This window comes from Desmodus rotundus, chromosome X (assembly GCF_022682495.2).
Source record: "Desmodus rotundus isolate HL8 chromosome X, HLdesRot8A.1, whole genome shotgun sequence".
Lineage (NCBI taxonomy): Eukaryota > Metazoa > Chordata > Mammalia > Chiroptera > Phyllostomidae > Desmodus > Desmodus rotundus.
In genome coordinates, this window is record NC_071400.1 from 69,847,887 (window position 1) to 69,865,336 (window position 17,450).

Consider the following 17,450-nt stretch of genomic DNA (forward strand, 5'->3'; position numbering starts at 1 on the left):
GTCTTGTCCTGATGCTTGCACTGTCTCTTCAAACTGTGTTTGTTGCCTTTTAGTATGACTTGTAATTTTTTGTCAAAAGCTGGGCGTGATATACTAGGTAAAAGGAACTCTGATAACTAGGCCTTTAGTGATGTGGTGATAAGGTGTGGGGGAAGGGGATGCATTCTCTATTACTGTGATTAGGTCTCCATCTTTTAGTGTGCCTGTGTCCCTTGGCTGTGAACTTCATAAGTAACTTTTAGTTCCTCCCCCCACCTTCCCTAGGTGGGACAGGATGACTAGAGGGGGCTAGGCTAGATTTGGGTATTTCCCTTCGCCACATGGAAGGCTCAGGGGAGCTAGAGTTGAATAATTTCCTTGCCCCAGGTCAGTTAGCCTGTGATAAAGACTAGCCTAATAGGTTAGGCTTTGGTAAAATAGTTTCCCGTTTTGTGTGTTGTTTAGTTTTTATTTCACAATCATGAACTTAACTCTTCAATCCAGCTTGATGTGGATGAGGGATAAGAAAAACATGGAAACCAGTGAATTGCAGCAAGAGCACAAAGATTATAGGATATTCTGAGCAGATGGGGGTGAAGGGGTGCTCTTCTGAGCTACCAAATGAATGGTGTGGTGGTTAAGATAAAACAGGTCAAATTTATTACAGTTGTCCACAGTCAGCAATAGTGATCTTCTTTATGGTCTTGCCATTCCTGGACTCAAAGCACTCCATGGCTTCCACAATATTCATGCCTTCCTTTACCTGGCCGAAGACCAAATGCTTGCCATCCAACCATTCATTCTTGGCAGTGCAGATGAAAAACTGGGAACCATTTGTGTTGGGTCCAGTACTTGCTATGGACAAGATGCCAGGACCTATATGTTTCAGGATGAAATTCTCATCATCAAATTTCTCCCCATAGAAGGGGTGTCCAACCTTTTGGTGTCTCGGGGCCACACTGAAAGAAAAAGAGTTGTCTTGGGCCACACTTTAAATACAATGTGACATGCAATCACAAAAATGTCTCATAATATTTTTAGTTAATTTACGATTTTGTGTTGGGATGCACTTATAACCATCCTGAGCAGCATGCAGCCCGTGGAATGCAGGTTGGACACGACTTGCCACCTGTGCCATTATGGCATGTGAAGTCACCACTCTGCCACATAAATCCGGGAATAATTATGTGAAAGCAGGAACCTTTATAACCAAATATTTTCTCCCTCAGAGCATGAAAGTTTTCTGCTGTCTTTGGAACTTTGTCTCCAAACAGCTCAAAGGAGACATGGCCCAAGGGCTCACTGTGGGCAGTGATGTCAAAGAACAAGGTGGGGTTGAGCATGGCTGAGCGCAGGTGGCATCTGCAAGGCCTAAAATAGTTTCTCTTGAGAGTATGCCTTGTTAAGAAAAACAGAATGTTCTAGCATATTTCAAAATGGTTACTTTCCCCCTTTCTTTGCCAGAAGGCAGAGGGGATTTTTCTTCAGTATTCACTGAGAACCTGATTGAGCTCCTGGAGATAAAACTCACAAAAGTATGGGTTCCCCTTGATGACTGGCTTCCTCTGAAGTTTTTATATCTTAGATTTGTCTACACTGAGCCTCCAGAAATTGTCAGTTATGGCTGAGATTTTCCTACCCTGCTTGTAAGTCATGATTCTCTGTATCTGCCTGTCTGTCTTTCCAGTTTGTGGGACAGTAGTTTGTCCTGTGATCTCACTTCTCTGATGGATCTAAAAAGAGTTGTTGATTTTTCAATTTGTTCAGTTTTTTACTTCCAAAATTGTTTTTTAAAGCAATTATATCATTTTTCATTTTTACCAAGAGTCTTTGAGAGTTCCATTTTCTCCACATGCTTACCATTCTTGGTATGGTCTGTCTGTTTAATTTTAGGCATTCTATTAGATATGTGGTAGTATCTCATTGTGGTTTTTCATTATCTTATTTGCCATCCATAAATCTTCTTTGATTAACTTTCTGTTCAAGACCTTTGGCCATTTTTTGAGTTATTTTGTTGTTCCTGAGTCTGAGAATTCTTTATATATTCTGGATATAAATTCTTACCAGATACATATATGATTGCCAAATATTTTCTGTTTGTCTATGGCTTGTGACTTCATTCCCATACAGGGTTTTGGAACAGCAAAAGTTTTAAATTCTGATTAAGTCCAATTTATCAGTTTTTACTTTTTTGGGTCATGCTTTAGAGTATTGTATCTTAAGAAATCTTTGATTAATCCAAGGCCACAAAGGTTTTCTACTATGTTTTTTTTTAGAGGCATTATAGTTTTATGTTTTACATTCAGGTCTATGATCCATTTTGAGTTAATTTTTGTTTGTGGTATAAGGTATGAGTTTGAAGTATTGTTTGTTTGCATGTAGATATGTATCTTTTTCACCACCATTTATTGAAAAAACTATGCTTTCTCCACTGAAGTGCCTTTGAACTGTTGTTGAAAATCAGTTGTCCATATATGAATGGGCCTTATTTAGACTCTATTCTGTTTCATTGACCTATTTTGTCTATCTGTCACTGATACCACATTTTGTCGATTACCATATCTTTTGAATAACTCTCAAAATTAGGAATTGTTAGTCCTCCAGCTTTGTTCATTTTTTAAAGTTAAATAGGCTATACTGGTATTTCCTTTTGAACTTTGGAATCAGCCTGTCAGTTTCTACAACAAACTCTACTGGGATTTTGATTACGATTGCATTGAATCTATATATACATTTGTTGACTGTTCTGAGTCTTCTGATATCTCTTCATTTATTTGGGATTTAATTTGTCTCAGAAATACTTTGTAGTTTTCAGGGAGCAGTCTTTACACATCTCATCAGATTTATTTTTGAACATTTACTATTTTTGATACCTTTTTAAATTGTGTGGTTGTATATATAAGGGTGACTGCTAAAAAATTTTTTAGTGGAGGGTGCTTGATCAAAAAATTTCGGAAGACACTGCTGTATATAATTCTCCTGGCCAGCAGGACTAGGCTTCCTCATAGGCCTTAGTCTTTCCCACCTGGGACACTTTGCTATAAGTCTTTCAGGTTTTGTTGGACACATTTAAAACCTCATTTCATCCTTAAAATAAACCTTCAAGGCAGACTCATTAGTTAGTCCAAGGTCACAGAGCTAATTAAGGGCAGAGGTAGGATTCAGACCTAAGTCCGATCAATTCCAAATCAGATATTTTCTCATTTCAACTTAAGTGAAATGTAATAATGAAAACTTTAAGATACCAAAATGTACAGAATTAATAAATGTTAACATTTTCTACCTTTGTACCCTTCATTTAAAAAGATAAGAAGTGTATATACAGCTAAAGCACTCTTCCCAATATCTTTCCCTTATCAGTATCAAGATATATGTATGCATTTGTAAACAATTTGTATTGTTTTGTTTACTTAAAAATATTAACAATGATACATACAACACTATATATATTATTTTGCAACTTGCTGTTTTCAATCAACATATGATACTGAGATATTTCCATTTTATCAACATGTAGACTAGTTCATTTATTCTCGTTGTTTTATAGTACTCAATTTTATGAATAAGTACAGTTTATCAATGTTTGACTTATTATTATTAGTTTCCTGTGGCCACTGTAACAGATTACCACAAACTAAATGGCTTAAAACAACATAAATTTATTCTTTCCCAGTTCTGGAGACTAGATATTCCAAATCAGTATTACTGGGCTGAAATCAAGATGTTAGCAGGGTCATGCTCCCTCTGGAGTTTCTGTGGGCAAATCTGATCCTTGCTTTCAGTTTCTGGTGGCTACTAGCATTCCCCAGCTTGTGGCCACATTACTCTGTCTGCCTCTGCCTTCATATCATCATTTCCTCCTTCTCTTACTCCTCCTTCTCTCTCTGTAAGTCTCTCTCTCTCTCTCCCTTTCTCTCCTTCCCTCTCCTCCTGCCCTCCCCGCCCCCCGCCTTATAAGGATATATACATGTGATGGCAATTACAGCTCACCTGGATAATCCAGGATAATGTAGGGAATCTCTCAAATTCAAGATTTATAAACTAACCGCATCTGCAAGGACTCTTTTTCAAGTAAAGTAACATTTACAGGATCCAGGGATTAGGACCTGTTATCTTTGGGAGTCATTCTTTAATTTCCTGCACTAAGGAGCAGCTATTTTGCTGTTACAGAAGGCTGCAAGGGAACATACACATTTCTGTGAATATGTGCTAGTGGCTCTAGAATAGAAACATAGAAATAGAACTGCTGGGCTATAGGCTGTGAGTATCTAAGTATTATTAAATTATTCTTCTCAGTGGAAGTGCCAATTTATATATACATATTTTGCATATTGCTCATTTTTCTGTTGTTCAAGTTTTATTGCTTTGTTCTTGATACATTCTCTGTGTGGGCATCGCATCTTTTGTCATAGAACATTTAGATTTTTAATTGTAAACGGACTTAACCAATTTTTTACTTTATGGTTTATGAATTTTTCATTCTCTTTAAGAAATTATGAATGCCATCTGAATTGCCAGTTGTTCCAGCACCATACTTTAAGTTAAGTCTGTACTTTTCCCAGTGGTTTGTATTGACACATCTGACATATTTCATGGTCCCATGTCTATATGAATAGATTTCTAAGCTCTTTATTTTGTTAAATTTGTCTACTTGTCTCTCCCTAAGCCACTGTTTTAATTTTCTATATCAATTTATTATTACTTGTTCTTTTCTTGTTAGATTGTTCTTAACTTCAATGTCTCTGGTTATATTTTGTTTGCTTTTTTCTTTTGTTGATTATGTTCCAGTTAAAGGTGAGATCACATGGGCTGTATGGTACGGAACTACTATAAAGGACACATGGACAAAATCAAGGGGGAGGATGGAGGCAGGGGAGGGAGGTGGGTTCGGCAGCAGTGGCGTGGAGGGATGGTGAGAAAATGCAGACAACTGTAACTGAATAACAATAAAAATTTTAAAAAACCCAAAAACAACCCCCCCCCCAAAAAAAACCCCGTAAAAATGCAGGTAGATTTTTCACAAATGATTCACTTTCTCTTAGGATTATGAGTCATATTCCAGATTTCAATTTCTTACGGAGTTAGTTTTTGAAAATTATATAGTTTCTGGAAACTTTACCATTTAATCTAATTTTTAAAAATCATCACCATTTTTAGACATATTACAGTTGATTTGTGCCTTTTATCTTTTTAAAAATCAATTTTACTAGAGTTATTTGGTTAATTTTCAAAAGAACCAGATTTCAATTTGCTGTCTTTTTTTTACCTTATTTTCTAATTCATGAATTGCTACTCTTGCTTTTTATACCCTTCTTTCTGTTTTCTCTGTTTATTTTCTAATGTCCTGAGTTGGGCATTTGTTGCATTTGACTATAAGTATTTTAAAGTAATGGCCCTGGCTGCTGTGGCTCAGTGGATTGAGTAGTAGACTGCAAGGCAAAGGGTCCCCAGTCCAATTCCCAGTCAGGGCACATGCCTGGGTTGCGGGCCAGGACCGCAGGGAGGGGAGTGCAAGAGACAACCACATATTGATGTTTCTGTCCCTCTCTTTCTTCCTCTCTTCACCTCTTTCTAAATATAAATAAATAAAATCTTTAAAAAATTTTTATTGTTATTTAATTACAGTTGTCTGCATTTTCTCCCCATCTCTCCACCCCATCCCAGCCAAACTTCCTCCCTCCACCACCTCCACCCTCCCCCTTGATTTTGTCCAGGTGTCTGTCCTTTGTAGTAGTTCCTATAAACCCCTCTCCCCACTGCCCCCTCCCCCCTCCCCACTCCCCTCTGGCTATTGTTAGATTGTTCTTAATGTCAATGTCTCTGGTTATATTTTGTTTGCTTTTTTCTTTTGTTGATTATATTCCAGTTAAAGGTGAGATCATATGGTATTTGTCCCTCACCGCCTGGCTTATTTCACTTAGCATAATGCTCTCCAGTTCCATCCATGTTGTTGCAAAGGGGATAAGCTCCTTCTTTCTCTCAGCTGCGTAGAATTCCATTGTGTAAATGTACCATAGTTTTTTGATCCACTCATTTGCTGATGAGCACTTAGGTTGCTTCCAGTACTTGGCTATTGTAAATTGTGCTGCTATGAACATTGGGGTGCATAGGTTCTTTTGGATTGGTGTTTCATGGTTCTGAGGGTATAATCCCAGCAGCGGAATTGCTGGGTCAAAGGGCAATTGCATTTTTAGTTTTCTGAGAAAATTCCATACTGTTTTCCACAGTGGCCTCACCAGTCTGCATTCCCACCAACAGTGCACTAGGGTTCCCTTTTCTCCACATCCTCTCGAACATTTGTTTGTGGATTTGTTTATGTTGGCCACTCTAACCGGTGTGAGATGGTACCTCATTGTGGTTTTAATTTGCATCTCTCTGATGGCTAGTGATGCTGAGCATCTTTTCACATGTCTCTGGGCCCTCTGTATGTCTTCCTTGGAGAAGTGTCTGTTCAAGTCCTTTGTCCATTTTTTAATTGGGTTGTTTGTCTTCCTGGAGTGCAGTCGTGTAAGTTCTTTATATATTTTGGAGATCAGGCCCTTTGTCTGAGGTATCATTGGCAAATATGTTTTCCCATACTGTTGGTTGTCCTTGTATTTTACTGCTGTTTTCTTTAGCCATGCAGAAGCTTTTATAGATTCAATGTAATCCCTATTAGAGTACCCGTGACATATTTCACAGATACAGAACAAACAATTCAGAAATTCATATGGAACCATAAACGACCTGAATAGCTACAGCAATTTTGAGAAAGAAGGACAAAGCAGGAGGGATCACAATACCTGATATCAAACTGTATTACAAGGCCACTGTAATCAAAACAGCCTGGTACTGGCATAAAAACAGCACATAGACCAATGGAACAGAACAGAGAGCCCAGAAATAAACCCAAGTCTTTACGGTCAATTAATATTTGACAAAGGAGGCAGGAGCATAAACTGGAGCAAAAACAGCCTCTTCAACAGATGGTGTTGGGAGATCTGGACAGCTACGTGCAAAAAAATGAAACTCGATCACCAACTTACGCCATACACAAAAATAAACTCAAGATGGATAAAAGACTTAAATATAAGTCGTAACACCATAAAAGTCCTAAAGGAAAACATTGGCAGGAAAATCTCAGACATTCCACGCAGCAACATCCTCACAGACATGTCCCCTAAAGCAAGGGACATAAAGGAAAGAATAAACAAATGGGACCTCAGCAAAATTAAAATAATTTTTTAATAAAAGAAATGTACTTAAGTCCTTGCTGGTGTTGCTCAGTGAATTGAATGCCAGACTGTGAACCAAAGGGTCACCGTTTTGATTCCCAGTCAGGGCACATGCCTGGGTTGTGGGCCGGATGCCTGGTGGGAGGTGCGCAGGAGGCAGCTACACATTGATGCTTCTCTTCCTCTCTTTTTCCCTTCCCCTCTTTAAAAATAAATAAAGATAAAATCTTAAGAAAAAGAAATATACTTAAGGCTTTAATTTGTTTTCTAAGTATTGCTTTGGCTTTAATATGTTTACTGTTTATTGTCTTTCACATGCAAAATTTCCTAGTATTATTATAATCTCTTTTGGGGTAATTACATATTTATTTGTTTTAAAATTTCCAAGTGTGTATGAGGTTAGCTTTATTTATTGACTATTTTATTGTTGTTCTATTACAGTTGTGCCAATTTTTCCTCTGTTGCTCTCTACCGCCAAACCACCCACTCCCACAGTCAATCCTGACATTGTTGTCCATGTTCATGGGTTGTTTATACATGTTCTTTGACTAGTCCATTCCCTTATTTCCACCCTTATCCCCCTCTCCCCTACCTTCTAGTCACTGTCAGTCTATTCCTTATTTCCATGCCTCTGGTTCTGTTTTTCTCCTTTGTTTTGTTCATTAAGTTCTTATAGGTGAGATCATATGGTATTTGTCTTTCACTGCCTGGCTTATTTCACATAGCATATTATTCTCCAGTCCATCCATGCTGTCCCAAAAGGTTGGAGTTCCTTTTTTCTTTCTTCTGCATAGTATTCCACTGTGTAAATGTACCACAGTTTTTGGATCCACTCATTTACTCATGGGCACTTAGGCTTTTTCCAGCACTTCACTATTATAAATAATGCTGCTGTGAACATAGGGATGCATAGGTTCTTTGAATTCATGTCTCAGGATTCCTAGGGTATACTCTCAGCAGTGGGGTCACTGGATCAAAAGGCACTTCCATTTAGAATTTTTTGAGGAAATTTCATACTGTTTTCCACATTGGCAGTACCAGTTTGCATTCCCATAGTGTACTAGGGTTCTCTTTTCTCTACATCTTCACCAGCACTTTCTGTTTGTTGATTTGTTAATGCTCTCCAGTTCCATCCATGCTGTTGCAAAGGGTAGGAGTGCCTTCTTTCTCTCTGCTGTGTAGTAGTCCATTGTGTAAATGTACCACAGTTTTTTGATCCACTAATTTATTGATGGGTACCTAGGTTGCTTCCAGCACTTGGCTACTGTAAATTGTGCTCCTATGAACATTGGGGTGCATAGGTTCTTTTGTATTGGTGTTTCAGGGCTCTTAGGATATAATCCTAGCAATGGAATTACTGGGTTAAAGGGCAATTCCATTTTTCGTTTTCTGAGGAAATTCCATACTGTTTCCCACAGTGGCCTCACCAGTCTGCATTCCCTCCAACAGTGCACTAGGGTTCCATTTTCTGCACATCCTATCCAACACATGTTTGTGGATTTGTTTATGTTGGCCACTCTGACTGGTGTGAAGTAGTATCTCATTGTGATTTTAATTTGCATCTCCCTGATGGCTAATGATACTGAGCATCTTTTCATATGTCTCTGCACCCTCTGTATGCCATCCTTGGAGAAGTGTCTGTTCAAGTCTTTTGCCCATTTTATAATTGGGTTTTTTGTCTTCCTGGAGTGGAGTCATGTGAGTTCTGTATATATTTTGGAGATCAGACCCTTGTCTGAGGTATCATTAGAAAATATGTTTTCCCATACTGTTGGTTCTCTTTTCATTTTAATGAAGTTTTCTTTAGGCATGCAGGAGCTTCTTATTTTGAGGAGGTCCCATTTGTTTACTCTTTCCTTTATGTCCCTTGCTCTAGGGGACATATCAGTGAAGATGTTGCTGAGTGTAATGTCTGAGATTTTCCTGCCGATGTTTTCCTCTAGGACTTTTACACTGCCATGACTTATATTTAAGTCTTCTATCCACCTTGAATTTATTTTTGTGTGTGGTGTATGTTGGTGATCTAGTTTCATTTTTTTGCACGTAGCTGTCCAGCTCTCCCAACACCATTTGTTGAAGAAGCTATTTTTACTCCATTTTATGCCTCTTCCCCCTTTGTCGAATATTAATTGACTATAGAGACTTGGGTTTGTTTCTGGGTTGTCTGTTCTGTTCCATTGGTCTATCTGCCTGTTTTTATGCCAGTACCAGGCTGTTTTGATGACAGTGGCCTTGTAATACAGTTTGATATCAGGTATTGTGATCCCTCCTGCTTTGTTCTTCTTTCTCAAAATTGCTGCAGCTATTCGGGGTCGTTTATGGTTCCATTTGAATTTCTGAAATGTTTGTTCTATATCTGTGAAATATGTCATGGGTACTCTAATAGGGATTGCATTGAATCTATTAATTGCTTTGGGTAGTGTGGACATTTTGATAATGTTAACTGTTCCAATCCATGAACATGATACATGCTTCCATTTGTTTGTGTCTTCCTTAATTTCTTTCTTCAGTGTTGTGTAGTTTTCTGAGTACAGTTTTTTTACCTTCTTGGTTATGTTTATTCCTAGGTACTTTATTTTTCTTGTTGCTATATCAAATGGGATTTTTCTCCCCTGATTTCTGTTTCTACTATTTCATTGTCAGTATACAAAAATGCCTTTGATTTCTGAGTATTGACTTTGTATCCAGCTGTTTTGCCAAATTCACTTATTAGGTTGAGGAGTTCTTTGGTGAAGTCTATAGGATTTTGTATGAATACTATCATGTCATCTGCAAACAATGACAGTTTTGCTTCGTCCTTTACAATTTGGATGCCTTTTATTGCTTTTTCTTGTCTGATTGCTGTGGCTAGGACTTCCAATACTATGTTGAATAGGAGTGGTGAGAGAGGGCATCCTTGTCTTGCTCCTGATCTTAGTGGGAAAGCTCTACATTTTTGTCCATTGAGTATGATGTTGGCTGTAGGTCTCTCGTATGTGGCCTTTATTATGTTGAGGAATGCTCCCTCTATTCCCATTTTGCTGAGTGTTTTTATCAGAAATAGGTACTGTACCTTATCAAATGCTTTTTCCGCATCTATTGATATGATAATGTGATTTTTGTCTTTGCTGTTGTTTATGTGGTGTATTATGTTTATTGATCTACGAATATTGTACCATCCTTGCATTCCTCGCATCAATCCCACTTGGTCATGGTGTATGATCTTTTTAACGTATTGCTGGATGTGGTTTTCCAATATTTTGTTGAGGATTTTCGCGTCTATCTTCATCAGCGATATTGGCCTATACTTTTCTTTGTTGCATCTTTATCTGGTTTTGGGAGTAAGATGATGTTGGCTCCATAAAACTAGTTTGGGAGACATGTGTGATGGGGGATTTTTGATTCCTGCTTCAATTTCACCAGGTGTTATCAGTCTGTTTAGGTTGTGCTTCTTCTTGGTTCAGTTTTGGAAAATTATATTTTTCTAGAAATTTGTCCATTTCACCCAGATTTTCATATTTCTTGGTATATAGTTGTTTGTAGTATTTTAACAATTCTTTGTATTTCTGTCGTATCAGTTGTAATTTCTTCTCTTTCATTTCTGATTTTATTTATTTGGGTCCTCTCTGTTTTTTCTTGATGAATCTGGTTAAGGGCTTGTCGAGTTTATCTTTTCAAAGAGCCAGCTCCTGGATTTATTGATACTTTGAATTGTTCTCTTAGTCTCTATGTCGTTTAATTCTGCTTTGATCTTTGTTATTTCCTTCCTTATACTTGCTCTGGGCTTTCTTTGTTGTTGTTTCTCCAATTCATGCAGATGTAGGGTTAGGCTGTTTATTTGAAATGTTTCTATCTTTTTTAGGTAGGCCTGTATTGCTGTGAACTTTCCTCTCAGGACTGCCTTTGCTGTGTCCCATAGGTTTTGGACTGTTGTGTGTTCATATTCATTTGTTTCCAGAACCTTCTTTATTTCTTCTTTGATCTCATTTTTGACCTATTCTTTGTTTAATAGCATGCTGTGAGTTTGAATATTTTTAAATTTTTTCCTTGAGGTTGGTTTGTAGTTTCAAGCCCTTGTAGTCTGAGAAAATGGTTGATATGATTTCAGTGTTGTTGAATTTGTTGAGGCTTGTTTTGTGTCCTATCATATGGTCTGTTTTTGAAAATGTTCCATGTGCATTTGAAAAGAATGTGTATTTTTCTTCTTTGGGATGAGAGATTCTATATGTATTAGTTAAGTCCATTTGATCTAATGTGTCATTCAGTTTCACAATATGCTTGCCAATATTTTGTTTGGAAGATCTATCCATTGTTGACAGTGGGGTGTTAAATTCCCCTATTATAATTGTATTGCTGTCTATATCTTTCTTGAAGTCCTCTAAGAATTTCTTTATATATTGGGTGCTCCTATGTTGGGTGCACATATGTTTATAATATTTCTGTCTTCTTGATTCACCTAGCTTCTGATAACCTATTATGATAGTGAAATTATCAAAACCAAGAAATTAACATTGGGACAATACTGTAAACTAAAATTTTATTTCAATTTCACCTATTTTTCCCCTAATGTTCTTTTCCTGTTCCAGGGTCCTATTCAGGATCCCACATGACACATTTAGTTGCTCTTTCTTTTTAGTTTCCTGTAACAGTTCCTCAGTCTTCCCTTGTCTTTTGTGACCTTGATATTTTTTAAAGACTATTAATGAGTTATTTTGTAGAATTGACCCTCAATTTGGATTTGTCTGATGTTTTCTTGTTGGGCTTAGGTTATATATGTTTGGCAAGAATACTACAGAAATGACATGCCATTCTTAGTGGATCACATCAAGTGGTTCTTGATTTCAATATGTCCTGCTATTGGTGATACTGACATTGATCACTTGAAGATGCTGTTGCCAGATTTCTCCATTGTAAATTTACTGCTGTTCCTTTTGTAGTGAGTAAACACCTTGAGAGAGATACTTTGAAACTAAATTCTGCTTTTCTTCCACCTTTTCGCACTAATTTTGGTATCCAGCAATGGAACTTTCAGAGTAGTTCTGGTTTTGCCTCTCCAAGATGGCTTATAAACTGGACCTGTATTCATCTTAATTTTGATGTTAAATTTACTGCCTTGGATCTTTCCACAGTAAGTGTGTAAAATAAATTTGTACTCTAAATTCTAAAAGGCATAATATTGGCTTTGAGTTCTGTCAGATAAATTATAATAATAATAATAATTAGTAGTAGTAGTAATAGTAGTAGTAGTAGTAGTACTCAGAGACTTAGCAGAGAAAAGGTTCATTGCCATATCTCTTGGCCAACAGGGAGAATTTATCAATATTTTCACTTCACTTGTAGCCTTTTACAGTTCTAGCTTTGTGCACCAGTTTCATGTGTAGGAGTTCCAAATTGGCACCTTCCTTGGCCAGAGGCCTTGTCTCTTATGCCTGAGTAAGCATTAAAGTCCAGGCTCTTACCTGTTAATAGTGTTTGATTCCTATTCCCCCAAATCCCACCCTATTAGCTTGTTTACCTCCCTCTAGCTGTCAGACACCTCTTTGCCTTGGTACCTGGGACATTTTCTCTCCTTTTTTGCAAGCTCAGCCAGAAGTTTGAGTTTTAATTGCTGCCATGTCTACAATTTTGCCACACACAGTCTCTCTCCTGTGCCATACGGAGTCTCTAAAATTACATTGTAGAAAATACTGACTAGACACATTATTATTAGGGAATGTCACATTATTATTAATACGTGCGTTGAAGTGGATTTGGCTTTGTTCATATAGGCTTAGTTAAAATCAGCTCCACTACTTAAAAATCTTAATAACTCTCAGACTTTTCTCTTTCTATTTTTGAAGCATGTCCATTCTTATAGCTTTGAGTTTTATGGGATACTAGAAAAAATTCTTGGCATTTTAGAATAAATAAATCATATAATGTTGTGCTAAAACAGATAGACTATTTTTTATGTTTCTAAAGAGTGGAAAAATGACCAACTCTTTTTCTGAGGTTTTATATATACATATATATTTATACTGTGTTTCTTTTATTTCTTTTTCCATGATTATATTCTTGTGGGAGTGGGTAAATCATTAACAGTGAAACTAGTATTTCACCCAAAATACAGTGTTTTAATGGCCTCTTTTCTATTCATGAAGTTCCTATGAATAAAAACAAGGCAGCTATGTGGCCATCTAGTTGGGAACAGATGACCAGGGTAGTACCACCCAAGCTTTCTCTTTTCACCAGAGTCCAAATTTTGTTTGAAAAATGAGAAGTAACTAAATGCTAATTTTCAGTTCCTCCTCAGAAAGAGAATTATGATGTAAAAATTATGATGTAAAATGGGAGAATACCATGGAGTAAGAGGGAATGATACTTAGGCCTCCATAGGGCAGGCTCTACCTGGTTGGTTTTTGTTCCATTCAAATTTGCAATCCAAAGTACTGGGTGTGGAAGGCATGCCTCATAGTGTAGTATTTAACCATACATGTTTATCATTCATTTATTTATTCAATAATTATATAGTAGGTACTTTGTGCCAGGTCCCATGGTGGATGATGGAGGTAAATTCAGAGATGAATGAACTGCCTTGGAAAATGCCAGCCTCATCTCTACACTTCCATCGTCCACTGTGGGATGTGGCACTGTTGCTTCTGGGCTGCTCAATCTGGGTCATTCTCTTCCTACACCATTTTGGAAGGGGTCTCTTCTCTCCTGTCCAGCTTTCTTCTACCCCTGAAGACATGGTCCAAATTACATTTTTTCTCTTAAGAAGTTCCTGACCACCTAGCTGACAGTGTTCCATGTCTCTTTGATCTCATAACATTTATGACTGGTGCGATTCAGCACATCTTTTTTTATCCCCTTATGCATATTAGCTGAAGAATAAGTGAACAAAGACAGTACCTTTTGTTTGGATTCAATTTCACTTAATAGTTAGGATTCTATTAAAAAGGGATTTCTAGACTGATTTTGGCCTTTCTTGAAGTACAATTTATTCTATCACATACTAATAATTACAATAATAGCTAACACTTTTATAATGTTTACCACATGACAGATGCTGTACTGAAATACACACACACACATACACACACACAAACATACATATACATTCATTTAATCTTCACAACAATCCTGAAGTCCTGAAAAGCAGGTGCTAGTTTTATTCTCATTTTGCAGATGAGGAAGCTTAGGCACAGAGAGGTTAAGGAACCTACCCAAGATCACATACTAAGTTGCAGAGCTAGGATTTGCACTAAGCAGTCTAGGAATTTCATCATGAGTTGAGATTTAGAGTAAAACTAGCTAAGTTTGATTCCTCATTCTGCCTTTCTATTGCCTGAAGTTCTTCATCTGTGAAATGAGAATAATTCAAGAGATTACTGGAGGGATTAAGTGAATTAATATATGCTAAACATCCAATGATTAAATGCCCAGTGACATTATTTCCACTCATTTCCCCTCACCACTGGCCATGTGGAACCTACACTATCTGGGTCTATAAAACATGTGTGTGCTCCTGGAAGACCCAGTAGCTGTCTCCACCAACCTTGAGATCTTTGCTATCATTGAAATCTTCTTTCTTGACTTTATCCTTTCTGGAAGGCTTTCTTCTGGAATGGGGACAGTTGGAGTAGGAATAGGATTAAAAATCTTCCTGGGTGTATATATATACCCTTTCAATTTTTCTTCTCATTATTATATGTGGTTTTATACTTACTTATATTTTGTCTTATTTCAGAAATGGATTTAAGGTGTGTTACTAAGATGCAAACAATTCTATAACATAACATGGATATACAAATAATAAAAGTGAGAGAAAAATATAAGTAGGAGAGAACCATGAATTCATGGTAAAGTTGAGAGGGAGAGAGAATGAATGAATGAATGAATGTATGAATGAATTTACAGACTCTGGCATCATGGGCATTTACTAGAAGTCACTCACATGCTGGCTCTGAACTTCCTAGAGGTCAGTCAACACAAAATAAGAGACCACAAGCATTAAACAACAATAAGCCAAAATTAAACAATAACATTCCACCAGACTACTGTTTAGTTAGAGTAATTCTATAAGGTCATTGTGTGCCATGGTTCAGGTGTCCAACTTCCTGAGGCCAAGCTTAACCTGGAATGTGAAGATGCTTTTTGCTAACCTCTAGGTGAAAGAGGAGGGGAAAAGAGGGTGCGGAAAGGAGGAATGTGGGAGAGGGATCAATAATCTATTGCCACAATTTTACTGCATAAAAAATAACCTCAAAATCTCAGTGTCATGTAAGATAAGTATTTAGTTTGTTCACACATCTGTGGGTTGTCAGAGGATCTGTTGATCTAGGCTAGGCCCTCCTGGGGCAGCTGCGTTCCATTTGTCTCTCATTGTCCCCCAGGGAATAGCAGGCTAACCAGTGCATGTCATTCTCATGGAGATGGCAGAAATGCAGTCAGAGAATGAGAAACATGGAAGACCTCTTGAGGCCTAGACTTAGAGCTAACACACCTTGACTTCCATATCATTGTATTGACCAAAGTAAGTCCTGTGGCTGACCCCATTGTCTAGGAGCAGGAAAGCAATTGTGCTCCTTTAGAAGGTAGAGCAACAAAGTCACATGGGAAGGGATGCGGATACAAGGAGGGATAAAGAATTGAGGGTAGTGATACAACATCCCACAATGGGGATGGAAATAACTGTGAGAAGAGGTCACTACCCCCTGAGGCATCAAGCCCCATCCCCTCCTCCCCCACTCTGATTGTACCTACTGTCACCATGTAAGTTAATTTGGCCTGTAGGAGGCTTGGGCATGAAGTGGCTGTGGCTGTGGCTAATCACTGTTGCTGCAAATTGGCTCTGGGAAAACTGGACCCTAAGAGTGACCATTGGGTGGCCTGGGAGGGACTGTGCTCCAGCATCTGCCAGAGTGACTCTCTCCCACCCAGAGAGGGGAACATGGCCCCTGAAGTTTCAGGGAAGTTAGGTTTGTGGCTGACAACCAGCTTTCCCATTTTTTAAAAAAAGATTTTATTTATTTATTTTTAGAGAGAAGGGAAGGGAGGGAGAGAGAGGGAGAGAAACATCGATGTGAGAGAGAAACATTGATCAGTTGCCTTTTGCACGCCCCCAACTGGGGACCTGGCCCACAACCTAAGCATGTTCCCTGACCAGGAATTGAACCTGCAGCCTTTCAGTCTGCGGAATGATGCCCAACCCATGGAACTACACCAGTCAGGACTATTTTGTTTTATTGATTATTGCTCATTTTTCCTTTAGTTTTTTGTAAGTAGAAATGTCAAACTCTTAATAGATGTGCATATTTATTTTATTTTTGATTTAGAGCCACTTATGCTTTGTAGATGAAGATATCAGCATATGGATTTCATGTATTACTTTTGAAATTGCTATATTTAGGCCTAATGTTCTGAGGTTACCCACTAGGATTCATTATATAATTTAAGTACAGGATGCTTAAAACAAGGAGCCAGGAACAGGTTCTCAGACCTAAAATGATTTCTCGCCGGCATTAAAAAGTTTAAAAGTTATAGCCACTGTCACTACATAGTTAGGTCAGTTGCCTCAGTTGTGCCTAGGACTTCTAATTTACATACATGATTTGGTCCTCATCCCAGTGCTGCCCTCTCCCAAGCTCAGAATACTTCCTAGAAGACCAAAACAAATCCAAAAGTAGACCACGACAATAAAATGTAAGACATTTTCCTACTTCATATTCTGATAAGGAAGTCAATTGCTGTATTCATTGATGGACTTATATTTCTTCCTTATCTGATTTATTTCCTGACATAGGAGACCAGTTGCCTCAATGACAGTCTTTCAATTGAGAATAAGCCAAAGAACCTACCCCGGAACCTCTTTGTGATTAAGTGGTCCTTCGGAAGGGCCAGTGTAAGGGTTGTGCAGACAGTGAACTGTACAAATCTGGGGACACCATGCATGAAGAGTCTCTTTTGGAGTCTCTCTATCAGTGGTTGGGATATTGGGACAAAGCTCCCAGCTTTTAGTCTGCCACTTATCCTCTTTTATTCCTACCAAACCCTCACCCCAAATAGGCATCTTGGTCTCCAAATCAAAAGTGTATGTTCCTCTCCTTCCCTCCCTCTTTTCATATTGACTTAGGCACATTTATTGAGGACGGATATGGTTGGATCCCCTTTTTCCTTAACTGCATCTCCCCTCACATACACATATGCTCATCTGTGAGAGAGTGTGGCATTTGGTGAAGCACAGCCATGCACTGGTGCCCACACCGCTCTAGAGACCTCTTTGTAAAGTTACACAGA

The 17,450-nt window shown here is 38.0% G+C and overlaps 2 protein-coding genes across 7 annotated transcripts in view; one reads left to right on the plus strand and one right to left on the minus strand.

Moving 5' to 3' along the window:
- The window catches only part of EFHC2 (EF-hand domain containing 2), a 328,021-nt gene that overhangs the window by 147,383 nt on the left and 163,188 nt on the right, over positions 1-17,450 (plus strand). The gene's annotated exons all lie outside the window — the stretch shown is intronic.
- On the minus strand, positions 605-1,322 carry LOC112322439 (peptidyl-prolyl cis-trans isomerase A-like). Its single transcript, XM_024580018.3, has 2 exons — positions 1,099-1,322; positions 605-926 (listed from the first exon to the last, which is right to left on the minus strand). Exons 1-2 carry the CDS (start codon positions 1,320-1,322, stop codon positions 641-643), a joined length of 510 nt encoding a protein of 169 aa, XP_024435786.1. The 3' UTR covers positions 605-640.